Source organism: Harpegnathos saltator, unplaced genomic scaffold, assembly GCF_003227715.2.
Source record: "Harpegnathos saltator strain DR-91 unplaced genomic scaffold, Hsal_v8.6 scaffold71, whole genome shotgun sequence".
Classification (NCBI taxonomy): domain Eukaryota; kingdom Metazoa; phylum Arthropoda; class Insecta; order Hymenoptera; family Formicidae; genus Harpegnathos; species Harpegnathos saltator.
This window is the reverse complement of record NW_020230549.1, coordinates 942,195-968,671: the sequence shown is the minus strand read 5'-3', so window position 1 is coordinate 968,671 and position 26,477 is coordinate 942,195. Positions and strand designations below refer to the sequence as shown.

General features: G+C 52.0%; 2 protein-coding genes across 7 annotated transcripts in view; one reads left to right on the top strand and one right to left on the bottom strand.

The window, feature by feature from the left end:
- Window positions 1-15,484, bottom strand: part of Kdm3 (Lysine demethylase 3) — a 311,563-nt gene extending 296,079 nt beyond the window's left edge. For 3 of the 5 annotated variants that reach the window (XM_025305748.1, XM_025305751.1, XM_025305749.1), the window contains exon 1: window positions 15,185-15,478. In XM_025305748.1, coding sequence (XP_025161533.1) covers window positions 15,185-15,340 — 156 coding nt within the window. In that variant the 5' untranslated portion in view covers window positions 15,341-15,478. Of the gene's footprint in view, window positions 1-15,184 lie in introns of all 5 variants that reach the window. The other 2 variants (XM_025305753.1, XM_025305750.1) reach the window with 2 other exon arrangements.
- Window positions 15,485-18,040: 2,556 nt separating this feature from the next.
- Window positions 18,041-26,477, top strand: part of LOC105191925 (uncharacterized) — a 35,606-nt gene continuing 27,169 nt past the window's right edge. Inside the window, exon 1 of one of the 2 annotated variants that reach the window (XM_011155711.3) lies at window positions 18,041-18,266. In XM_011155711.3, the coding sequence (XP_011154013.2) occupies window positions 18,235-18,266 (32 nt within the window). In that variant the 5' untranslated portion in view covers window positions 18,041-18,234. Of the gene's footprint in view, window positions 18,267-18,771; window positions 19,124-26,477 lie in introns of those variants that run through there. The other variant, XM_011155710.3, reaches the window with a different exon arrangement.

The following is a 26,477-nucleotide window of genomic DNA, read 5'->3' as shown; positions in this document are numbered from 1 at the left end:
CCGGCGCGGCGGTGCCACCCTCGTACCATCCGCGTGGTGCAGGTTGACGGTCGGGCGTCCCGTCGCCGATGGGAAATAAATGCACGCATGCATGCACGCGCGCGTGTCACGCGTGCGCGAGGGAGAAGCGGTGTTTCCGGCGAATAAGAATCTGTGTTATCGCTCACGAGAGATAACTCTGGCATACCTCCGGAGAGTAAGGCAGTAAGTGACAGAAAGCGACGCGAGGGAGAGGAATCGAGTCACATGGAGCGCGCAAAACTGCTCCCGTCCCCCTTCAGATAGCACTGAGCGGACGCTCTTTTTGAAAATTTAACGATGACCGCGACTTTCTGCCGAGCTGGAACTCGCGCGAATTCACACATACTAGTCTGTTTGCTCGCTGTCGATGAACGGGATATATCGAAAGGACGCGACACGGCGCGCCGGCAAGAAGAGCGCAAAGTTACGCGCGAAGCTCGCACGCGGCCACTCCGACTCGGTAAGTGTGGATCAACAAGGAGACGGAGAAAAATCATTATCGTCACTTCGCGCGTTCCTGCCGGCCGCTCGGAAAGTGCATCCCGCCGTTCTGCAGCGAAATAACACCGAGCGTCGGCGTCGGCGGCGGCGGCGGCGGCGGCGGCGGCGCGTTTTTTTTATTTCGGAGTCTCCGAACGCGCGCAAGGTCGACTAACTGTATCCCGAATACCTGTACGCACACCTTCACCGTGCATCGAGCGAGCACACGCCGATATTTCTTGTTCCCGGCGCGATTACGAGTACGGCAGTCGCTGGCAGCGCAACATCGAAGATTTTCGTCTAATTTACATCGGACTGACGGTGCTTTATAATTTCCGCGCGGGAATGTCAAAACACGAAGCTCGCGACTCTCTCTCTCTCTCTCTCTCTCTCTCTCTCCCCCTCTCGCTTTCTATCTGTCCATCTATCTATATCTCTCGATATATTCGCGGTATGGACGTTACCGTCGTCGTTTATTATTTATCTTTTCACGAAACGAAGATAATTCGATGCGCGAAATATCCGATAAAGTGATCGTTACATCGAATGGCACTCGAAATTGTCTCACTTAAAAATTCTCTGATCGTGTCACATTATTTACTGCACCTTCAAGATGATTTCAACGTGAAAACGTCACGTCTGACAATCGTCCCGCTTCTTTCGGTAAACCAAACGATGCCACGGTTGATTTCTCAGCTCGACTCGGCTCAAGCCCGACATTGTAGCCGCTACTTCGTCGATCATTTCATCGTAGCAGAGTCTTATCATCCGCCAACCGAAGACGCGTTGGCTGCCTGTGATAGATGCAAGTTATCGATTTCCACAGTTTGCACAAAATGCAAACTGCTTACTTTACAACGTAATGCCGCATATACTCGGTGTCCCAAAAACCCCATTTTAGCGTCCGCGCAGCCGATCACGCGGCGAAGATTGCAATGCCGTTCATCGGTGACCTCGTAACGCCGATATGAGCACCAGCTACGTCATCGGGTCGCCAGCCCAAGGCCGTTGAATTCGCGAAACAGATGCGGCGAGTAGAAGAGAGCGTCGTGCCGCGAATGACAAGAACTCGTTAAAGTCGAGCCATAAAGGGTATCCTTCTTCTTCTTCTCTCTCTCTCTCTCTCTCTCTCTCTCTCTCGTTCCCTCCACCTTTTTCCCTCTGTCTCCGACCTGCCGTTCGCCTGCACGCGCCTTAATTTCGGTACGACGGATTTGCGACGGAACTTGTTTATAACCGACGCCTTCATTTTTAACCTTGTCGGTCTATTTGCGGGTATGAAACGAATACTGAGGTCGAGAGAGCGAGGGAAAGACAGACATTTACATACAATTCGACCGTGCGGTAGAAAATTCGGTTATCGCGATCGCGCGAGGATAACAGATCGATGACGTCCCGTCGCGCGCGCGATTCTGTTTGCCAGTGGAAACGTCACTCGCGAGACGTCGTGTGCTAGAAATACGTGTACAACTCCCGTCATAAAAGTTACAAAGCGCGTGCGCGTGTTCTTTACTTCTTAGGCGACTTACTCGCGCGCGCACGCGCAACACTCGCAAGTCGCTCTTTGATTATACAAATAAAGCACTATCTATAGTTCTGTGATTATCTAATATATCGCGTGACATAATTCACTCATGACGCAAAAGTCAATTTCCGCTGACGCGAATGCCGAGTGACTGAAACGGTCCGTTTCAGCGAGCCGTCTAACGGCCGATAATAAGCGGAAGATAATAAGCCGTGTGCCCTTCGCTTCGCGCGGGGATCAATCGCGCGGAATCACAAGTCACGTCTCCGCCGTGCAGTTTGCAGTGCCTCGCCACGCTCTGCAGATATCCGCTCTGCGTTTCCGCTGCGCGCGACGCGACCCGTTTTGCGCGTCCACGCGGACAAGTGTGAGATACAACGGCCGGAGATACAACGCGCGAAAAATAACGCGCGGCGCGCGGCACTTTAGCGCTCCGACGTCACAGCGACGTTAAGTGACGTCTCTAATGGACCACGACGTCGGGGGCAGGGAGGAGAAAGAGGGACGCGCAGAGAGAGAGAGAGAGAGAGAGAGAGAGAGAGAGAGAGAGAGAGAACACCTATCGTGTTCCCGGGCACTAATAGCTCGACCTATTTGTGCTTTTCGAAGGAGCGCTTCCTTCACATACGGGCGAAAGGTTACGCGAAAGAACAGACGTTGGACTCGCGCGAGCGAACAAAGCGCGAACACCTACATACATACATACATACGTACAGATACGTGGACAATACGCACGATGGATATTCGCGTCGGTGCTTAAACATTTATCGGATAGTGTTTCTCCGATTGCGAGTGCTTCGATCGTTTCCCGCGGAAATACGAGCCCCGCGACTGCTCTTCGTTCAGACGCTCCGTCGGAGGATTAAGTAGGTTAAAAGTAACCTGGGAGGGTTTTCAACACACAGCTTCGGAATCCAAAGTCTTTTAGAATCACGTGTCAAGTATGCGAAGAAATCTCGAAATTTTTGTCAGTTCATCTAAGACATACCGGTAATCACACATACACACACACACACACACACACCTCTTCGTAAGTTTCGGCAAGTCGCAAGTCCCCCTTTCTTTCTTTCTTTCTTTCCCTCTCTCTCTCTCTCTCTCTCTCTCTCTCTCTCTCTCTCTCTCTCTCTCTCTCTCTCTCTCTCTCTATGTAATATTTTGGTTATATTTTTTTTTACTTCCATTATGTTATATGTGTCACATTCTATTCGTGTGTACTTGAAAATATCGTTAAAATTGGAGGGCGTTGAGTTGTAATTCGGGCAAGCGCTCGAAAGCGTTTGATCCGAATTTCAAAGTGATCCTTCATTCGATTGCACTTGTAAGCGAAATACTATTTAGCAGCGAGAAACGCGTTGCGTACATGCGTTATTTAAACGCATTGGAGTGAAAATCGCGGGCGTGCGCACTCTCGAACGACACAGAGACGGATACGCGACGTCGTTTCACAGATTTTCACAGAAAATCGCGCGCCGACGCGATTTGCGAGATTTCTGTCTTGACTACGTCTCGACAACAGGAGGCGCATAAAATACGAGGGCAAAGAGGTCGACGAGATAAGTTAAGCAACGAGCGATAAGTTATCGTTATCGTAGCAGGTCGGCACGGTATTTGGCACGCATTCTGATAAAAAGACAAATGAAATCGGGAGGGCCACGATTTGCCGCGGCGTCGCGAAGGAATTCGCGAAATTCCCTGATAAATAAGTACATAAATAAACATACATATATATTTGCATCTATATTGTTATCTACACTTTTAATACGTATAGACGCTGCGAGATGCGCTCGGAGATAAAAAGTGAATATCAAACGATCACAAAACGTACGTCGTAGAGCTGATGCGATAACGAGTTTATACCTGGACGCGCGTGCACGCACAAACGCGCGTTTGTCATCTCGCGTTATCACGCGAGGTGATCTGGATTCTACTGGAGGTAGGTTGGGAAGTGCAACCTATTTCAACGGCTTAATCCAGCTTTCAATGCGCGCGCGCGCGTAATACGCGGCGCGGAGTCCCGCTCGCGAGTAAGCACGCAGTGTCGATATATTAGTCGGGGGAGATTACTCGAGATACAATTAGGGGGTCAATAAATGCGTGGCTCGCGTTCAACGCCTCGAGCACGTACGCGCTATTCAATTTTAATACCGAACGACAATGGCATGCGCGTTCCTGACTCCTCGTTAATGCGCGCGTACAAACATAGACGTGTGTTCGATTTGCGAGCCGCTCGCTCGCTCGCTCTCGCTCTCGCTCTCGCTCTCGCTCTCGCCAAGTTAAAGGTTCCGAGTCACCGCGACGAAATGTCACGGATGGAATCGACCGGCCATTATTATACAGAGACCGACAGAGATCTGAAACAATATAAAAAGCGAACGTCGCGCGTTATACGCGGCTCTCGCTAGTGTCGGTCGGCGATACCGAGAGGACAGCTATGATGAACCGCGTTATTCACGGCGGTATCCACAATGGGAACTTGATCGACAAAGTGCAGAGAGGGGGGAGAGAGAGAGAGAGAGAGACGGGGCAAGGAAACAAAAGAGAAGATTACTTTTATTTCAATCTCTTTCTTTTCGCTTACGCGATATTGCAAAGGAGAAATTAAATTCTGTCCTGCAGAGAGCTACGCGCGCACTCGTGAGTATATCGAGTTCTCTCTGTGTCGATATCTCGAACGACTCTCCGCGTATTTTCTAACAGACAATTTTCGCAACAGTTTTCCATGGTATTATTCAAATCCCTCGTTCAAAGGTACCACGTCTAAATGGAAATTAGAAACTCGCTAATGAAAACGCGGAATACATATCGCAGACTCGCCCGCCTCCTCGCTTGCCCTTTGGCATTCCGCGGAACTTGCTTTCGATGACGAATTCTTTCGTCGACTTAGAGAGCAACTCGCGAGAGCGGATTTCACTCACTCGCGCGCGCGAGAGACAGAGCTTTCGAATTCGCCGAGGAACGTTGCCGAGGCTCGAAACGTCCGTGACGCGGCGAATATAAAAACACCGCGTCCACGGTTCGTCTTGAATTTAAGACCATAAAAACGGCTCCGCCCCTCCCTCCCGTGTTAATATCGAACTCGTCAACGTTCGATTCGCGCGCTCGCGAGTCTCACGAATCGTCGCGGAGACATCCGCGCGCGAGAGACGGAGGTATTTTCATGGGATCACAAGCGCCGCGCGGAGACGTTGTGACGGTACCACGCCACATTCCGTTTTCCCAGGCAGTCCCGACGACTCAACGTCACGACAGCACCTGTCGGGATACAATGCCACGTGAGGACGCGCGATCGCGCCGAGGAACTTAACGCGAGAAGGCGAATCCGTCAGTCGTACAACCTTGAAGAGGGTCGTGTCTCGCAGACATCGTGTCATCGGGTTTTCTCCATAGCCTATTCCGAGTCTATTCTCTCTCTCTCTCTCTCTCTCTCTCTCTCTCTGTCTCTGTCTCTCTCTCTCACCATCTCGCGCCATGCATGTCGAAGACCCCGGGTGAGTTGGCCTCGCTTGTCAGAATCTTCCAGACGCCGCGGTGCTTCCCGCGGAGGTGCGAAGGCATCTCCGGAGGGAAGAGGAGCCACGGAGAAGAGGAGCATCGGCAGCGGCGCGGCGTGGCGCAGCACGGGATGGTAAAACGAGCGGACGGTGGATGGACGGTGTTTGGTTGTTTGTAGAATCTGGGTGAGTGACCTGGGTCCCCGACGGTTGGTCGCCCGGTCTGCCGGGAACCTGTTTTCTCGGCCGTCTCCGTCTCTCCCTCTCGCGACTCCCCCTCGCTCTTTCTCTCTTCCGCAGAGCACCTCTTCGTCGTGTGCTCTCCTCTCGGTCCCTCTCGTGCCGCCGTTCCTCCCGATGAGTCCGCCGCCGCCACCGCCGCTGCCACGCTTCGTTCCTCGCTCTCTCGCTGAAAACGCACGCCGCGAGTCGTGTCCGAGCGCGATTTTCACGGCATTGTCTGTGACGGCTCGCGTGAAAGAAGAGTTTGGAGTTCCCGGGCGGGAATGCTTTTCGTCGAACGGTCGGCGGGGGACAGAGGAGCGGGGGGGGGGGGGAGAAAGAGGAAAGGTGCCTGCGCACCGTTAGAGGGACGCGATCATCTGGGTCGTGATGATCCGGGTGAAAGTGCTGAGCTAACGGGAACGGTTCTTCCCTCCTAGACGATATCGACAGAAACGAGCGAAGGTGCACGCGCGCGCTACGTCCGGGTATCGCGGGGTACGTGCCGGATACGTGCCAGAAAACAACGGAGCAGCCTCACCGGCTGCTTGGGATCGCGACGACGACGACGGAGGAGGTACAACCGCGCGCGAAAAAATCGGGGCCGGGATATAAGTTCCAGGAGATAAGAGATCCCAAGAGATTCCACCACGTCTTCCCGACATTTCACGTTCAGCGTACAATTGTACATCCCGTCTGTCGCTCAGATGGCCGAGCTTCGCGCAAGGGACTATCCTAATTTCGATCCAACCGAGCGAATCCCTTTGATCGTCGTCGTTCCTCCCTCGCTCGCTCTCTCTCTCTCTCTCTCTCTCTGGCAAGGGCTAGGAAGAGGGGCTTTCGTCGCTGACGCCACAGCTAGTCCGAGTCTACCTTTGCCCAATGCCGCGTGATTACGCGTGTCCGCCGCGGCCAATTCGACGGAGCGCACTACGAGGGTCCGGAGAAACGACAAGCGTAGGCGTAGGCATAGGTGACGCACATACAGGTGTGCAATCCGTCTGCGTGGAGCGCGCGACACGCGCGGCAACGGGCGCGTGTACCGTGCCGTGCGCCGCGTTGGGATTATGCAAGCGAGTCCGCCGCTTTCTACGTAGGCTTAGAATCTGGGTCGGACACGAAGTCATTGTTTACAGCGCAGGCCACCGCCGCCCGGATAGATAAGTTCGCGTTTCGCGCACGATGCGACGGCCGCGGAGAATTTTCCCTCCTCCGAGCGCGACGGATGATTTTCCGGCGCGGTGTAAGAATACATCGACTCCCTCCTCCTCGTCGTTGTCGTTTGTTCTTGATTTCGTCGCGCGATTTTTCGAGAGACGCGTTGCTGTTCGCGATACGTCGTTCGAGATATATCGGTCATGGTTTCGCTTGTTGTTCAAAACGAGCAAACGTCGCGCGCGCGCGCGCGCATAAGACAGACTTTAAAGCCCCATTGTCGTCGCGTGATCTCCCGTCGGCGATAATATCTATCGATTGTCAGGCCGCGAGTCGCGCGATCGGCTCGGGCTCGCGTCTCTCGCTCCGGATTACTGCCCGTTGCTCTATTTAATTAGCCGCTCGCCGCGTGCACTTTTCTAGACAGCGTAATTTTATCCGCGGCACTGCTAGGCCACGAGGACAATTGGGTCGATCGGGATGAGCGCCAATCGACTGTAGCTTATATTTCGGCCGGACCTCAGCGTGAGCTCGCGAGCAAAGTGTCACCCCGTGAGTGTCGCGAATCGACAAATATGATATTTTCTCTTTCCTCCCGTGAGTGTCGCGTCGCACACGGGACCGCGAACGCGCAACCGCGTCGTTCTCCGGCTCGCTCAGATATAAGAGCTACTTCGAATGCGCCGAGCGAGGAAAGTGGCACGACGTGGTCGCGGCTCGTGGGCGGTTCGTTACGTAATAATATTGACGGACAAACGGGCGAGCGAAATATTTCTATTGCCGCAGAGACTGCCGCCTACGAATGGGCCAGAAGGAAGAAGGCACGTTCGCCTTCTCCTTCGCGCGTTTCCTTCTATCCTCATAGCCCACTTCGCATCCTCAATCCGCCTATCTTATTTACTCCTTCCTGTACGAACGTCCTGTGGGTGGCGGTACGTGTAATGAGTCTACTTTGTATGCATCACATTTCCCCTGCTTTCGACAAATTAGAATCGCCCTCTCCGCGCGAGTTTTACTATTTAAGAAGATGATTAACGTATTACCTCTCTCTCTCTCTCTCTCTCTCTCTCTCTCGCCCCCACCCCTCTCTCTCTCTCTCCGTCGCGCGCGGATACTTGCCCGGCATTAAACGGTATGTTAATATTTCCGTGTAACGTTATCGCGGAGGCGCCTCGCGCGTTTCCTCTCCAACGTCTGCCAGCCTCTGCGACTGGACATTGGTCCTTGACCGTAAAATATGTATCCGCCGGCTCGCTGCTGTATATTCGGCACGATGACGCGAGTCATCCGCGCAGGGCGTGCATCGGAGCGCGTCTTGCGGCTGTATCGCGGCCGTTGCACTCGTATTTTAATATTAGAATGCGACCGATAGCGATAGGGTCCTCGATGCGGTAACGGGACTGGCATCACAATCGGCGACACCGACCGGCACGGCGAATATTTGCCGAGCGGGACTGGACGCGCGTGGCAACGCGCGTGGCAGCATTCCGCGGCTCGCGGGACCGTTTAAAGTTCCCCGTAGTCATCGTGGTTTGACGCGCTTTCATCAGGAACAGTTCGCGCGGACTGTTAGATCGCGGACGTCGCGATCAAACGACGACAGTTGGACAATACAAACCGCTCGGACGACTTTTCAAACGGAGCCTTCGGAGCGGTTTCCGGCGATCTCCCGCGCGCAAGGCAAGGGCGGTCAAATCCCTGATCGAACTCCATCAACCGACCGCGCGCCGCTCGATCGCGGAATAATCCCGGCGTAAACGCGAGCGCGGAACGCTGCCGGTGATTACGCGAGGAATAAAGACACTCATCATTTGTTAGAACGCACGCGCGCGCGCGCATACGTCGCGCATATACATATATATATATATATGAAACACCTGCGGTCCGGCGGAAAACTCATCGACTGTGTCTAATTGTATAACGCGATAGACGGACAAATTGCGGGCTTGCAAAATAGCGGCCGGTAATGGGAACGGTATGGTGCAAATGACTGGTGGACGACGCCGTGGCGAACGGTAGCGCAACGCCGGCCTCTGCCGGCATCTGCTGTCCCTTTGTCGAGCCTAGCGAAGGCGAAGAAGACGAAGCCACGTCAAGAACCGTCATGTTTCGTGATTACATGAAATCTCCCAGCTGATCGCACCCATGCGTTTCGATCCGCGATCTAATTCGACGGATGATAATCATCGCATGCAGCCAAGTGCAAGGAGAAACCCGGATGCTCGCGGAAGCAATTTCGCAGTAACGTATGTAAGTTACCTTCGAGCACGAGGCCGTCATTTCGCGGCGGCGCAATATCGACTTTTTTGCAAAAAAAAAAAAAAAAAAAAAAAGACGAGGAAGGGACTAACGGCACCGGAGAGACATTGCCGAAAGGAGACGGTTCTTTCTTCCGATGATAATGACTATTATTATTATTATTATTATTATTATTATTATTGCATCTGTTAATTCGCTTTTGGACAATTAATCATGCACAATCGAACGAAAGAATGCCCGATTCAATTGTCCGCCGACCAATTGATAAACTCCGCTGGTCGTTCGGTCGGTCGGTCGGTCGCACACACGCACGCAATCGCTAGCGTTCCAGTAGTACAATGCACGGAATTCAAAAAACTTTAATGAGACTAGATGCCACGAGGGCCGGCGATCGTAGATTGTCACGAGGGGGGGGGGGGGAGGAAAGCCGCGGCTAATTGGCGAACTCCCTAATCGGCGGCGCTATCGGCATTCTCGCATTTCGGGAATTTTAATCGCGTCTCCGGCGGATTGTTTCTCGACGGTAGCACACGAAGGGCGAAGGGCGGGGTAAGGGGCTCTGCCAATGAGAGGAATGCAATCGCTCCGAGACGTAGGTGCGAATTCGAGGCCCGCCTTCGCTTCTTCCGCGTGTGCTCGCGATATTCGCTCGTCGTTTGCCTCCGCGAGGCAAGCGCACAACACGCCGGACTGTCGGAGCGATACGATTTGCAACGGACGACGCGACCGTGACTTTAGCGACTTTCTCCCCGATAAGATAAGATAGCGCGCGCGCGCTATGCGCGTGTCTCAATGAAAAAAATAATATTTCACAATCTAAAAAAGACCTATCACGTATAAATACATCGCGTACGGCAATTTGTCGAAGCGTACTTGACGCGTCGCGCTTAGCGCGAGCGTTTCGCGAGTGTTTATTCCGGGAATATGCATCGAGACCTGATAGATTCCGCGCGTCGGAGCGCGGATTCTTCGCGACGTTCGCGAAAGCGGCGTTCGCGTAAAGACCGTATCGCACTAGCGACTCGCGACTGCGGCTGCGATTGCGATTGCGATTCTTCCTCGACTGATCGGAAAGCAGCGACTCGCGGCTGTCGTTTGGACGGCTGTCCATTTTTTCGAGTCGCAGTCGCAATCAATCACAGAACTCCGTATAATCGACGAGCGTGACGCGCTCGTCATAATCACATTTATTTAACAGTATGTAGAAGTCGGTGATCATTAGAATAAGGTTAGTGTTGCTTTATGTTACGTATTTTTTTTTATTTAAAAACAAAACAATTTAATGAGGAGATGGACTATTATCGAACATATCTGTCATTCATCCGAAGCCATCTGTGCAAAAAGCAAAAACAGGAGAAGAATAGCATTGCAAAATATAGAGTATTTTCATAAATAAAAAGTGCATAACAAATCATTGTTTATAATTCATATACTCTATTTACCTAGGGAATTTCTCCGGATCCTCTAATTGTAAAAAGATTATGATGGCAACTTTGTTCTTTTCTTCTTGCTATCCATGGTTTCACCCACATTTTCCTGCGTGGTAGTGTCTTATAATACTCCATAATTATAGCAAATGTCATCATTGCACATATCTTCTTTTTACGTTTCAATCGCATCAAATCCATATTCATATTGCAAATGCTCTTGCAATGTTAACAGTATTTAGCCGCAGCCGCGATCGCCAATCGCAAGTGTGGTTGGAAAACAAGAAGTCGCAATCGCAATCGCAGCCGCGAGTCGCTAGCGTGATACGGTCTTGAGATAAGTCTCGACGGGACCCGATCCGCGCGCGTGCCGGGTGTTTTTAACATCGGTCGCGCGTACTTGGCCACCCCCTCGCTCTGAGCCGGAATTTCGGGGGCTGCAATTTGCGCGGGGGCAAAACATCGGGCCGCTGCACAAATTGCGCGCGAAAGTGTCAGGTACGTACGCGGCGCGGCGGTGCGCGCGGTTTCGTGAACCGCGCAAATTTCAGGCCCCGCGGCACGATCGCGAATTCTCGCGATAATTCGGAGGTACCGCCGCCGCTATCTTCCCGATCCCCGCGCATCCCCGCGCAGCAGTACAGTTTCGCCCTGGCCCCTGCCCTCATCCTTCACAGCCCTCCTCTTCCTCTCCTTGACCGAGCGATCCTTCCGAACCGAGCCCGATGCATCTTCCGACTACTATCCCGCGTAATCTCGCCGTTCCCCACCCCGAGGCGCTTCGTATATTTCGTGCACCGGCTCGGTAACGGTGCTTCTGCTGGCGGACGGTGCGCGGCAGGTGCGCGAAGAGAGCAGTATTCAAACAATGGGAGAATTTACGGACAAAAAGTGTCGCCGAGATGCAACCGCGGAATCGAGGAAGCTCGGAGATAAATATCTCTCCCAAGGAAGGAGCATAAAGGACAGTGTTTCCCCGTCCCCCTGCCCGAACTGTTTCGATCATTCGACAGCCATAAATTTCTTCTCGCTGCGCGCGAGCGACTCGCCTGCCCCCCCCCCCTCCCCATAAATTTGCCCAAGGATTGAAAGCTATTATTTTATTCTCGCCCGCGCACCCCGCGCGTCTCGTATCTTCCCTCATCGTCGCCTCAGCCCGCGATTTATTATAGCGCACTGTCGCGAGTTGTGCGCATCATTTCACGTCTAAAGTTAGCGCGGAAGTTTCAAGGTGACACGAGTTCGGGGGACGAGTCTCATGCGAGCGCGCGCCCTTATCGACGAAACAGCCATTTTCCGCGCGCTCGATATATCAACGACTTGTCAATACTTCAAGGTGCTTCTCTCTTTATCGCCGTCCGACACTATCGCGACATCGGTAGAAAGACAAAGCGCCTCCTTTTTCCTTCAAGAAAGACCATTTCTCGCCGGTCTCCCGAGCGTTTCTCGCTCGTCGCGGGATTATCATTCCGCGGGATTTCAGAGCGATGACTCGATAACTTTCACCTCGCCGCGCCTCGCCGAGAGTCCATCCGCGCGGGCTCTCTTTATTAGACGGGTTCGTCGACACCTTCGACACCTGCGAGAAACGGGAGGACTTTTCGCGGCACGGAAACCGGAAAGCGAGGAGCCGCCGCTCGCGCGAGAGACGCGCGCGATCACCCCACGGGATATCTAACGGCGTTTGTAGCCGCCGACTCTCCCGGAGCGGCGAATATACCGAACAGATGTCAACGAAATCCACTCCGGGAGGCGGCCGCGATAATTTCGCAGACGTCATAGGAGGAGGATAGCTGAGAGCGAGCTGTTCGCTGATGAATGCACCGCGAATAAGTAGCGCTATTATTGACTCCGAGTGTGTCGAAGATCGATCTCGGAGAGACTGACGCTCGACTTAATGACGAGAGGAATGCATCTCTAAATGCGCTGGAGTAACCTAGGATATTTTATTAGCGCATAAGGTCGAGCTATTATGAGGAATTAATAGCAACTATACACGCCTGACATTCTCCTTTTAGTAGCAAAGTCTCCGTCTTTAATTGACATTATTAAGCAGTTATAGCCCTCTCGGTGAACTCTCTTGCAATAATGATGCTGCTAATTGCGATAATAATATGTGCATAAACTAGCATCGCGCCGTTCGCGTCATCGAGACGATTGTTCCCCGTGAAACGGTGAATGATACGCGAGGACAAGCGTTTACGTTTCGTTACGTAAGAGAGATAAGCGCCGCTGAAGTGATATTGAAAATTTCTTTCGCACGCGCACGCCCGTGTGCTCCGAGAAATTTGACCGGTTGCGCAACGAGGCCTTGATTTTTGTCGACGGCACGCGACTTCCCTATGATGCGAAACGGAAAATTATGAATTTCGACGTGGCGACGCCGGGAAAAAATCGGTCGCCGAGGCTGAGATTTTCCGAGGTTTTACGGTCGACTGGCATAATCACGGCCTTTGGCCACGGAGTATAATTGGCAAATATTACTGGCCAAGTAACGCAAAATGTGTCTACACACTGGGTATGTATGTGTGTGAGTTTGTACGTTCGTCGTGTGCAAAATGACGTTGATATGTAAGCTGGCAATGTCCTCGAAAACTGAAATAGTTATGACTTGACTTTACAGAAAGATCTGACAGGGATGAACTTACGTAATTATGTCAAGCCAGTACGACAATCACAAATCCTACGAGTACGGCTGTTTTTTTCAATTTTTTTCAGCGGACATTTAAAAGATATTACTAATTGAAACTAATCGAAACTGATATTCGGGGGCAAACACGATGGTGTATATTGCACACGAATATATATGAAATTTTGTCGCTAAAAACTAAAATAATACGGACCAAATATGATTTGATTTCAAATCAGTATCGGTTTGCACAGAAACTCAATATCTGATTGAAAGATTTGTACCTTACTCACGTCACTGAGAGAGATTCGTCACAAATAAAAATTACTTGATAAAATTAATAAAAATTAATTGATATCGCAAAAGATGAGTCATTTTAACACATTGCCCACCGACCTATTGATCATGATTGATCATTAATCGACTGATCATCCCGATCTCGTGATAATTCTGGAAAAAATATGATCGGTTCAATTTTCAAATTTTACCACATTGATCCCGCATAAACATTGCAAATGAATTGTGAATGTTTGCAATTATGTTATATTATGTTATATTGTCGATCGCCAATGTATTATTGGTAAACACGACACGAGCATGGTCACTCGTCTTCTACGTCCTTAAAAGGAATTACATCAAGTGTACGTGTATTTGTGTACGTACGTTAAAAACGTCAGAAGCAAACACGATAACGCATAATCTGTATCGGAATTCGAAGGATACAGAGATCGGCAGAATCAAGCTTATTATATCATATTCACAAAGTACTTGGGCGAATATTATATCTATGCTCGACCAATATAAGCTATGCTAATACGCATATGTTTAATAAGCATGGCTTTCGTATAATATTCTTCGACGACATGCAGAGATCCAATTGCAGTATTGAAGAGACAAAATAAACTCCAAGCAAAAACCGCGTCGTCCGAATCCTTGACACGAAAGTGTTTATTCAATTCTCTCTTTCTCTCTCTCTCTCTCTCTCTCTCTCTCTCTCTCTCTCTCTCTCTCTTTCTCTCTCTCGGGTATCACTCTCCTGTCGAGACGTGATCGAGACGAGGATCCTCGATATTATTTATAAATGTCTATAAAACATTTAGTCTCTCAGAAATGTGCACGCACAATCGATCGTTACTTCATTCCAATTTTTCGCATAATATTCGAGCGTATCTGATCTAACATTTTCTTGCGACCTTTTGTGATGCTTTTTGTATCATAAAACATCGCTAAAATAAAACTCGTATCTCCGAATCTACGCAACATTTTCGCTAACGATAATTTTATTTCGAACATGGCCGTCGTACATGTTGTTGTATGCCATTTCTGAAAGTGGGATACGATGTAGCCGGGAATTAAAAACATTTTATAATTATTGTAAAATACGAAGTAAACATGCAAACAAAATTCGTATCATATTCACATTTTTGTCAAGTACAAGTAACGATAAATAATTACGAGTAGTCAAATGATTGCATTTCATTGGAACTAAAAGTAACCTCTGACCAAACTTAACCTCCTCACCATTTTGCATTCGCGCGCGACATCGATCCCGCGATCGAAAGCGCCATTGTCCGTGCATGGACGGGTGAATCTGCGGATTTCATATTCACCGATTTTCGCGTCTCGTGACAAACGACACATCCTGGACCCAGGTTGGACGACTTTCCCGAGAGACGGGCGGATCCGCTTGCTCTCGTAATTCGGAGTGAAGTAACCGTCGAGTTGGCGTACTTCGGTTGTACGCACGAAAGGCCGTTCGCGGCTAAATGTAAACACAACGGCGGCGCGGCGCGAGGCGTCGCGCGCGCGACGTCCGGACGAACGTAACGTAAATATGCCGAAAACATGCTCGCGTCCTTTCGCGGTCGGCTCGGCTGTTACCGAAGTAAGAAAGAGAGAGAGAGAGAGAGAGAGAGAGAGACCGCGGAAGGAACGCAGTGAAAAAGCTCTCATATCGAGATAAAGGACTACTCACCTGAAGATCATGACAGCCATTATCCCTGTGACTGGCAGCACGTATCACCCCCGCACGCCAACCCCACTCACTAATCTTATTCACCTTCGGCTTGGTGAAACCACTCACCGAGAGAAACCTCTTTCCCACGATCTCCTCGCGAAACTTGTACGCCATATTACGATCGGTAAACCGCGACGTGCCGAATCCGCGACTTCGGATCGCCACAGCCGGGTCTGCCAGTCACCCTTTCCCTCGCTCGTGTCCCCCCCGGTCCCCCCCTCGGGCGCCACCTGCCTTCCTCCTCCACCTCGTCCCCGCTTCTCTCTTCCGTCTTCTCTCTCTTGCTCGCTCGCTCGCTCGCTCGCTCGCTCGCCTCACTCACTCACCACTCCCGGCCCCCTGCCCCCCTGTCAACGACCCGGTTTTTCCTTCTAACCTCCGAGGAGCCCCCCCGAAGAAAAGAAAAACAACAACGGACGCACGCACCGCCACGGCGCGAGGGGGGACACAACGGCGGAGCCTGTCACGAGCGATCACTATTCCTCGACGGCACAAGGCACCATTCCGCGGATTTTTCCTGTCGCGATCACGAAGGGCCATCGAACAACCAACAGGGCCATGGGACGCGCGACGGCAACGGCAACTTCTCGTATCTCCTCTCCTCTCCGCTCCTCTTCTTCTTCTTCTCTCTCTCTCTCTCTCTCTTTCTCTCTCTCTCTCTCTCTCTCTCTCTCACTCTCTCTCTCTCTCTCTCTCTCTCTTGCTCGTCGTTTGCGAAGCACACGCTCCACTGCCACTCCTTTCTCCCGCTTGTATCCGGACACGCGCTAGAGGTTTCTCTCCGCGAGAATGGCCACGAGACTCTTCGTGCAAGTCTTAACGTGTTCTAACGTATCTCGAATCCCCCTCTCCCTCTCTCTCTCTCTCTCTCTCTTTCACTCACTGTTTCTTTCTATTTGCCTCCCTCGCACTCGCTCTGTCCGGCGGTGAGCTTTTGCGCGTGCGATCACCCTCCGTGGCTCACTTCACGCTGTTTTCTCCTCGTTTCTGCCGGTGCGCGCGGGCGCGGGCGCGCGTCTTCGTGACAAGAGAGCGTCGGAAAGAGAGAGGGGGGAGAGAGAGAGAGGGGGGGAGAGAGAGAGCGAGAGCCCGCGTCTCTCCACCTGTGCGCGCCTTCGATGTTTCTTGCTGACAATATATGTGTATCCGGGCGATCGGTCCGCAACACGGCCGACGTGACGGCTATCAGGGAGGGAGAGAGAGCCGGCGAGAGACAACCCTCCTTCTCCGTCGCCGGGGGCACTGTTGACGTTTTCGCGTCACAGAGATCAACCGACTGACCGGACGCACTTTCGACTTCCGGGCACGCACCCGGCTGTACAGCACTGAACACTACAGTACGCGGCGGCTGACGGTAACGGCAGTGGCAGCACGACCAGCGCGGTAACGAACGTACTCCGAACGGTATCAGTGTGAACGTGAGAGTGACACACACATGACCGACCAGTGATATCGCGTAGCGCGCACTGCGGGCGGACGGCAGGGAGGCACGGCTCCTTCCCGCGGCCCGTACACCCTCCCCCCGTTGCGCGCTCCTCTTGCCCGCCCGGCTCACCTCCCAACCGGCCGCGCGATGCGATCCAACGTCTCCCCACCGTGCGATTCGAGCGAGCGCGCGCTCTCTCCCCCCATTGCTCCTTTCCAACGCCGCAGCGCAGCGCCGCGGCGCGTCGCGCCTCGCTTCACTGCCACCCATCGCACGAGAGAGCGCCACGGGGGTGGGGTGCTTAGGGCCGTAGCAGCGACCGCGAGGCGCGTGGGGTCGCGCGCCTCGCGCGGGTGGTTCGCAACGGGGCTGCGGGGGTGAGAGAGCGAACGGGCGCCTGGGGGAACACACCGCGCCGCGACGCGACTGCCTTCTCCCGTCTCTCCTGCCGTCGCGTGTGCGCGCGCGACACGCACACACTGCTCCACGGGGCCCACCGCGTTTCGCCAGCGCATCGACGTAACGCGTCGAGCCCGGACCCGCTTTCTTCTCGCGTTTCCGTCCTCTTTCTTCGCGTCGCGGCTCCGTTCCGTATCCGCTCGTTAGCGGTTCGGTTCTCGCCGAAGCTTCGCTTCGAGAGCTTCGCTCTCGAGAGTTACGACGATACATTTCGCCCGCGCCGCGGTGCGAAATTTACGGCAACTCGGACCTCTCTCTCCCTCTCACCGTGCTCGGGCGTACACGTGAAGGTTCTACGTTTAATTGCATGGATTTCTAGTTCGGGACGTTTCCTCCTTCTCCGCCGCGGGATTTGTGCTTGTTTGCGCACTCGCGACCAGCTAGAAGGCGTTCCACCGATATATAGGATTCTCTTGCTCTTTTTCTTCTCCTTTTTCCGCTCCTTCGTCTGCTTTTTCCAGCTTTTCTTTCCTCCCGTGACCGGAGAATTTGTGTGTTTACGCAGTTGGCGGCGAGCCGGAGAACGTTTTATGGTCGTAATTTTTCGAGAAGCTGAATTGTCTGAGGAAGGAAGTTGCATTGAAACGCGAATTACGGCCCGATTCGCAAACGCTCCGGTCAAAACCGCCGTGTCATATGTCATACGTGTTAATCGAACGTGTTTATCATTGGTTGATAAAATAATATTTATCACTCAATCGCCGCTCGTACTTAGACTTGCAATGTTAAGCTGGATCGGTACAAGCTGAAGCAGAGGATGAAAAATATCGCAAGAAGAAATTATCAAACGCAGCCGCAACTTGCTCCGAGGCGTATCTGCCTTCCCTGAGAGGGCACTTGACACGAAAATATGGCCCGAATATGCATACGCTGGCATACAAACACACACACACACACACACACACGACGAGACGAATTCGTCGTGGATTGCAGCTCTCCGGAGGCGTGCTACGTCCCTGGAGTCACGTGACGAAAACACGCGTGACGTCACAAGCGCAGCAGCAGCCAGCTGCCAGTCCAACATGGCTGACCTGTGAGCAGCGGTGCTACTCACGGCCGTCCGCATTTAGTCGTTCGTTTCTACCGTTCGCGCGCGTCCCGTCGGGCCGCAGGACCCGTCAATATGATATCGTCGATCGTCTCGCGTCTCGTCATGTGAGTATTCGAGCCTCGGAGCGCCGTTGACGGCGCAAAGTCGCAGAGGGGTTGAAACTGCACCCGGGCCATCGCCATCGTCCGCCGTCCGAGCGTTCGCGAGAACCTGCGTCGTGTCGTAGTCGGTCCAGTGCACGGTTTATTTTTACCCTTTCGCGATGGGTGCTCCACGTGTGTCGTCCGGTCGCCGCGTTCCAACGATTCGCGCTCGCTGCTACAGTGATTCCATCGCCTATCTTCCGAGCGTTCGCCTCTCGGATCGGCTTGTCGCTATAGATACCTGTGTATACATATATGTATGTCCGTCTCTCCCTCTCTCTCTCTCTCTCTCTCTCTCTCTCTCTCTCTCCCCCCCCCCCCCCCCCCCCCCCCCTCCTCTCTCTCTCTCCTCTTTTTTTTTTTTTTTTTTTTTTTTTTTTTTTTTTTTTTTTTTTTTTTTTTCTCTCTCTCTCTCTCTCTCTCTCTCTCTCTCTCTCTCTCTCTCTCTCTCTCTCTCTCTCTCTCTCTTCGCGCGACAGAGCTGGCCGTCATGACAAAGGAAACAAAGTACAAACGCTGGAAAAGCCGAAACACGACATATCATATCGGGCAGCTGACAAGGTGAGATAAACGGACCTGTGCCTTGGGAACAACCAACGGACGAGATCTCACCGACGGGGATTGTGTCATCGTGCGCAAGCAGCTATCGGCGAGAGGCATTCCCATGTTTGGTAGGACCCTCGTCGCAACGCGTTCGTCGTGCCGAACGAGGAATCGGCCGAGTGTCGCAAGAGGCCGCCGAGGGATTTAAGTCCACGCGGAAACGAGGAGAGAAGACGAGGCGTCTCCGTCGTCGGTGGAACCGGAGCCGCGCGAAGGTAAGGGACCAATGTCACCTATGCGAATCGATGCGCAGTCGGGGAAGTCGGTTAAACGCGATCGTCGCCGGATACGACACGAGCGGGAGAGCTCTCCTCGGTGCCGCGAGAGGTAGCCGCGAGAGGAAATGAAAAAGAGAGAAGGGGGCAAGGATGGAGAACGTCTAATTTGCCTAATTAACGCGTATTGTTGAGTCAGCGCGAGAGTGAAAGCGAACGCTCGCAACGGTCTGTTATGATGAGGACCTAACCTAACCTAACCTAACCCTAACGTAACTTTCGTGTCCGTAGCGTCGGAGAGACGAACGTGTTACGACACTCGGAGCCGCGATTATCGGACGTGTTACACACACGCTTGTGGAAATCGAAGCGGATTACGCGATAACGCGCCTCTTTGTTTATTGTTGCCTTGTTAAGTTAAGAGGAAGAAGAAGAACAACAACAACAACAACAAATCAGAGACATCCTCCTCCCCTCCGCGAAGCGGTTTCACCTCGCGATTACAATACATACGTTCAATGTGAGTCGTTCTCCCCGAGTGTCAGACTCGCAGAGAAACGTGCACTCTCTCTCTCTCTCTCTCTCTCTCTCTCTCGCAATCAGAAGGCAGCCGAGAGCGTTTCCGTTTCTCGAGAAGCCAAGCGCGCCGACAGTAATCGCGTGCGCGATAAGCGCAAACGACGCGTCCTCCGTCAGCTGATCCGAAAGCTACGTCACACGCGGAACGCCGACGGGTCGTTGCACTCTTCGCGCGCCGTTTGCTCCCTCGCTAAGAGGCCACGCTTTGTTTACGGCGTTGTCCGGCGGCGCACGCACGCACGTACGCACGGGCGCGTGCGACAATGCGCCGCGTGAACGTCCGCGGTCTCTCGTCGGCTTGAGACACTCACACGTTCCACACAAACGCGTGCGCTGTGCTTGACAATAAATTAGGACGAAACGGAGAAACGAGGTTGCCGCGATGCTCAAGAGAATCGACACAACGGGGAACCCGTCTTTCTCTCTCTCTCTCTCTCTCTCTCTCTCTCCATTTTTCTCTTCAAGTAGGCAATATGCCCGTATCTCCGCGCTTAAGATATCCTCCCCTGCCGCCGGAGAAAGAGAAGATTCTCGAGTGAAGCGCTTCGTAAAAAGTGCATCCGGTTCACCAAATGCGTCCCGGCTATTTCACGACGCTATAATCTACTATATGTACATTTCCTTCAGTGCATATTCCACTACGCCCCGTCTATTTGCGCGCGCGCACGGTGCTTCGGTGCGACGGTTTTATGGAAAATGCAGAACCACACTTTCTCCTGAGGATAGCACGCGAGATGTCGCGGAGGAGCACGAGTGCCGCGTTCGAATGATGGCTCCGTCGAGTTATTCCCGGACAATCCTCGTTGGATATTTCACTCGCGTTAAGTATTTCGATTGTATTTCGGGCTACAAAGTTCCAGACCCTTAGCTGCAAATTAATGAAGGAAGCGAGACTTTGTTTGAGCTTTAATTTGTCGACATCACTGAAAGTGGTTTTCGCCGAAGCAACTTTATTGAAATTTGTCTCATGACAAATTCTCTCTCTCTCTCTCTCTCTCTTTCTCTCTGAATGTTTCCTCCGCTTTTATACCGCTCAGCCGAACACATCGCGTGAGGCGCGCTGGGTTTCTGTTGATATGTATAGTTCGGACTATCCTGACCGACGACCGGATATCCCTTAATCCTTCAGGATTCAATGCTTTTGCCCCGAAATTACTTTTTCGAAAAGTTCAATCCCGGTTTAGCTGCGCTAAAACGGGAGCTCGGGAAGGATTTCCGACCGAAACCCGTTGGGCTTTAAAGGGTTGAGCCCGCTTCATCTTCCTGTTCCGATCTGTGCATCGGGCGAACTTCATCTCGATCGACATGAAAATAACGCTCGACGTCGGCAGCGTGTCTGTGCCTGAGCAACAATAGCCGATCTTCGCGATTGTTCCTGTTCTCGCGCCTCACACTCCCGCGAATCCTTCCAAGACCGAAAACGACCGGAAGGAACCGAGCACGCCAAGAGAGAGAGAGAGAGAGAGAGAGAGAGAGAGAGAGAGAGAGAGAAGGAGAAAGAGATTCTTCTTGTTACACTAGGAGAAGAAACTTGGTCGCTCGTTGGATCGATGTCCGGTTGGCAACAAGAGGGTGGTGTCCCGTCGGCTCGTTGTACGAAGGGTGTCCATGTGCTACACGAAGGGTAGCCCACGTTATCGTTGATTAATAAAATATTTTCGCTCCCGATGAGGCTGTGTTTTGCGAGCTCGAGGTCAATTTCCTAGCTCGTCCCTGTGTGTGAAAGTGTGCTTTACCTTTGAAAGATTCTGCCTTTGATAACTTTAGTATTATTTAGACGATCGTACACAAGACATAGGTTTCCTAAAGCCGAAACTTTGGCTGAGAAAACAGAGAAGGAAAGAGAGAGAGAGAGAGAGAGACGAGAGAGAGACGGAATTACTCGCGAACGCACAAGACGATCGGTAGTATTTTCCGACGACGTAATATTTTCCGGACGCATTCCGAACACACACTGATAGAAAGATATAGTTGAATTATAACTATAATCTCACTATATTTTATAGTGCATTTTTGTGCATCAACCATATTTTTATAGTTCGTGGAACCTGCAAAATATAGTAGAATAAACACAAATATATAAGTCATTGATTGTCTTAAATAATTGTTTAGTTACTTTTACCACATATATGGTAATTTCTCATTCACAAATATAGTGAGATTTAATATTCATATAGTTACATCCGTCATCATTTAGCAAATTTCATTAGCAATATTCTGATAATATTGACTATATAAAAGAGTTACTTTACCTACACCATTTTATATTTGTATCCATACAATAATACAGATTTTTATCATAGTTTAACTTACTATAATTCTTCGTAAAAATGTTATATGATTGGTTATACCATACTATGCCTGTATCGTAACCTTATTACCGATATTATGGTAATACTTACTATAAATATGATATTTCGGACTATAATTTAGTTACTATATCATTATAGTTCGAAATATCATATACTTTTCTCTCAGTGCATGTGCGCCGCATGCGTCCACCTTTCTCCGACGTGCACCTACGAGGCTAGAAGGTTCCTAACACACCAGCGCGAATCAATATTCCGTACACCCTCGCATGGAAGATCGCGTTAACCTTTCTCGCTCCCTCGCGCACCACCCCCCCCCCCGTCGCGGCGCCCTCGACGTCCACTCGAGCGTCGTGAAGAACGACGGGGCAGCTTGTTTAGCTCTCCCTATGGCCTACCACACTCGTCGGGTCGTCGAGCGCAAGATAACGGCGGGGGACGTATATTTATGCCGGCCGGCGCGAAATTCTTTAACACCGGACGTGACTCTTGTTTCGAGCCGCGATTAACGAACACTCGAAATCGATAGGCGAGGTCGCTGCGCGCGCGCGCGGCCACGTTCTGTCGGGAGGAAACGCGTGCTTGTATTTTTCGCACGGCCGCGTCGCACTTTATTATCAAGCTAGTCCGAGCCGAAATTGATCCCGGGACTCGATTATATCGGGAAAGCTGCCTTTCCTGTTGATTGTTGCACGGAGAAAATGTAGCCGCGAAATGGTCTCGCTGATTGATTGCGAAATTGTGAAACGTTGTATTTTGTCACGACGGCGCCGCACGATGCAGCGCCGCTAAGCGCGCTTAAATCACACCCCGTGCAGCGTTGCAATTGCCGTTGTTATACGCGAGATTAATGCAGCGGCAACAATTTGAAGAGTTGTAAAAGTACAAAAGTCACACACAATGCGCAAGATAAGCGGCGCCATTACGACGCTAAACTAAATCGCGTTATCGTGCATTATTTATGCTTTTCCTGCATAAATCCCGCACTCGCTCGCCGAGCTCGTCGTTGATCTTGTAACCCGCATTCCACATTCATTTCCACTTTGCATATCAGGAATAACGGCCGCGTTATTATACCCTACGCACTGCATCCGGCCGAACGCGGCGACTTTTGAAGTCACGGATATACGCGAGTATCTTGATACGCGAAAACACGCGTGCGTTGTTTGTATGTGTGTGTGTGTGTGTGTGTGTGTCGGAGATCTTTGTACTATAAAAACAATTGCACCGGCGTGTATTACTCGTTAGATTTTTTTATTACGTGCGACCACGCGATGCGCTCTCGTGGCGAAGGGAAATCCGCGTGGAAAGGCTTCGCATATTTCAAAAGGCAGGCAACGACGTCGGAAAAAAGGAGAAAGCAGCGGCGGAGAGTCAAGAGAAAGAGAGTCCGGGAGAGAGAGGGAGAGAGAGAGAGAGAGAGAGAGGTAAAGAAAAGTCACGTGTAAACGCGTCGTGGCCGAATATTCGCGGCCGAATCTACTTCGGAATTCTCCGAGCCTCGTGACGTCATTATCCTCATTAGAATAATTGAGAATGTCGCTCGCTAATTACGATGCCAGCAGAGTCCCTCGGCGCAGCGCATAATTTTTTCCGCTGTCTCCGACGTCGAATCCGCTCGGACTCGGGCTTCCGTCCTAAAAACAAGAAGGAAATTTCTGCGGGGTTCTGTGTCGTCTCGTTAATTATGACGGTCTTTAGCCAACGGTGTCTGGGAATGGGAAAAGACGCAACTTTCATTACGATCCGCGCGATGTTCTCCCCTTCACCTCTCGCCGGGAAGAACGGACAAGTCCGAGATACACGCGGCTGATTAAATCGCGCGTGTTAATTATGCACGGCGCGCTCGTAAGAAACTCTGCGGTAACCGATCGAAGTGAGCACGCGGAGAGCAGAAGGGAAATTTTCTGACATCAAGAGTTAATCGATTTCGCATTGTTTCCGCGGTCGCTTGAGATTAAATGACAGAGATGAATCGACGAAAGTCGAACGATCGATTTCGCACGGCGAAGCGAAGTACATCTCGAGCAGCGTGTATATATAATTTACACGGAAACCCCTGCCGGAAGACAATCGATTTCGGTAATGACCCATTTCTCTGTCTCGGAACACGGACACTTGGATTTCCGAGCCCTGTTCCTTCTCCGGAACCGGCCGGTCGTGTTTTCTCGAGCGCGCTCGCGCTTCACCTTCGGTATCAACGAAAGACCCGCGCGCGCGTGCGTGTTATTGATTGCGCCGTTACGCAAATCCCTGATTACAACCTCGGACAGTCGTTGTACACACGCGGACGCGGCTCTACGACGACAATAAATAAGGCCGTGTACGTGGGGCACTTTGCAATTTTGCGTTAGCGCCTCGCGCGGCGCGCAGCCCATCATTAGCGGTCGTAGATTAATATTAAAACCCACTTATCCCGTGGCAAATTTTATCGCCGTTCACGCGCCGGCCTTTAGAAGCAATTATTCGCGGGAGCTCCATCAGCGCTAAGGATCCCCATCCATCCCCTCCCACCCTCCTCGAGGCGTCGTGATTGCGTCGCGCGCGATTAACATCCCGGTTCTTGTTCCGGTTCTATGAAAAAATATGTCAGGGTTCGAGGCGGATGCTGATATAATTTCACATGTGGCTGGCTGCCTGTATCCCTCGCTCACAGCCAGGCGCCGCGCGGAACTTCTTTCTTTCTTTCGTTATTTCCCCACCTGAGAGCAACGATCGCGTCCCCTGCAACTTGTTTCATCCAACGTCGCGTTCGTCTTACGAAAAGCAACAATATCGTGCCGAGCTCGTTGCACCCTCGTTGTATCATCGCGGTACGATTCTCGCGGGCTGGATCTCCATCGGCTGTCAGTCACGTTATCAAGAAGCGAGTCACGCGAGCGGCTCCCTTCTCAAGTGACGCCATTATAGTTGAGGATATTGAACCTTGCACCGCAGATAGTCCGTGACGCGCGGGTAACGTTGCCCCTCCTGCCCTATCTCCTCTCCTCTCCTCTTTCCCCCTCCCTCTGTCCCTCGCGATTATGAAAAGGCGAGTGAATGACTGAAAAGGGACAGCTTTCGAAACCTAACCTCGGCGTGGAATCGAATCCCGTTCCAGTTTCCAGAACGAGAAGGAAACACGCCGCACGGTTCAGTCGCCGCGGACGACCAAACGAACGGAAAATAATGTCGCGCGCCCACGGATACGCGGTCTCGTCTGCTCAAACTTTTCATCTTTGCCCCGAGCCCCTCCCCGAGGCCCTCCGTTGAGGCGAGGGAAGGAAGGAAGGAAGAAAGGAAGGAAGGAAGGAAGGAAAAACGTTGCCGAAACTCTCTTCCGAACCGCGCTTTCGGCGGACGCGAACTCGCTCGCCCCTTTACCCTTTACCACCCTCGCCGTCGTGATTTACGCATCCTCGCCCCGTCCCTCCTCCCCGGTCTCGTATATAATTACGCCATTTTCTCGCGGGGCAAACCGTATTTCTTCGTCCCTGGAGACGCGCCAGGGAGCAAAAGTGCACGTCACAGGGGTGCAGTCGGAGCTGCACCGTTGGAGCGTGAGGAAGACGGAGTGGGGGCCGTCCAGTGAAGAGAAAACGAGGGGTAGGAGAGCGAAAGGACGACGGCATGCACACGAGCGAAGGGGGTTCGCCAGGGTGATGACCCTTTGGGCGTACCTCGAAACCCTACGTCCTGATATCGGCGCAATGTTCTCTCTCCCTCGCACGAACAAACACACGCGAACCGTCTCTTTCGCTATACATCAGCCTTCCTCAGCCATTCTTCGACCCGCTATTTGGTTCTCTCCCTCTCTCTCTCTCTCTCCCCCCTCTCTCTCTCTCTCTCTCTCTCTCTCTCTCTATCTATCTATCTCTATCTGTCTCTTTCTCCGCTCCTTCGTCTCTTCGCTCTTTTGTCTTTCCGCGGGTGGGCGGTAGGTAGTCGGAGCGCGTGGGCAGACGGGCGGAAGAAAAAGAGAGAATCTCCTCTCTCTCTCTCTCTCTCTCTCTCTCTCTCTCTCGCGAGGATTCGTGCCGGAACGTCGAGCATTCAGACCCATCGGGATGTCCCATCGGGATTTCCTTTCCTCGCTCGCTCGGCGAGAACGTATCGCGAGCATGACGAGACGAGGAGGGCAGCTACGAGGGAGGGCACGCTGTATCGCTGTAATATTTATCGATCGACGGCGGACGCACCTGTCCGCGCGTATTGTCCGTCGTAAGGACTGATTCACATGCAAGCATTCTGATTACGCTCGCTCGGCGCTGCTGCGCGTATGCGAGGTAACGCACTGATTATCGTACGTACGTGGCCATCCGCCGCAGGACGAAGCGGTGGTAGCGGGCCTTTCTTTTTTTCCTCCGTCGGAGGAAAGTTGCTTGAACCGCGGGGACGGTCGGCCTCGTCGGCCGTTAGCTTATCCGGACTCCAGTAATTGAGCGATCAATTCTGCGACGATTATTGCCATCTGCGCGCGTCTGTGC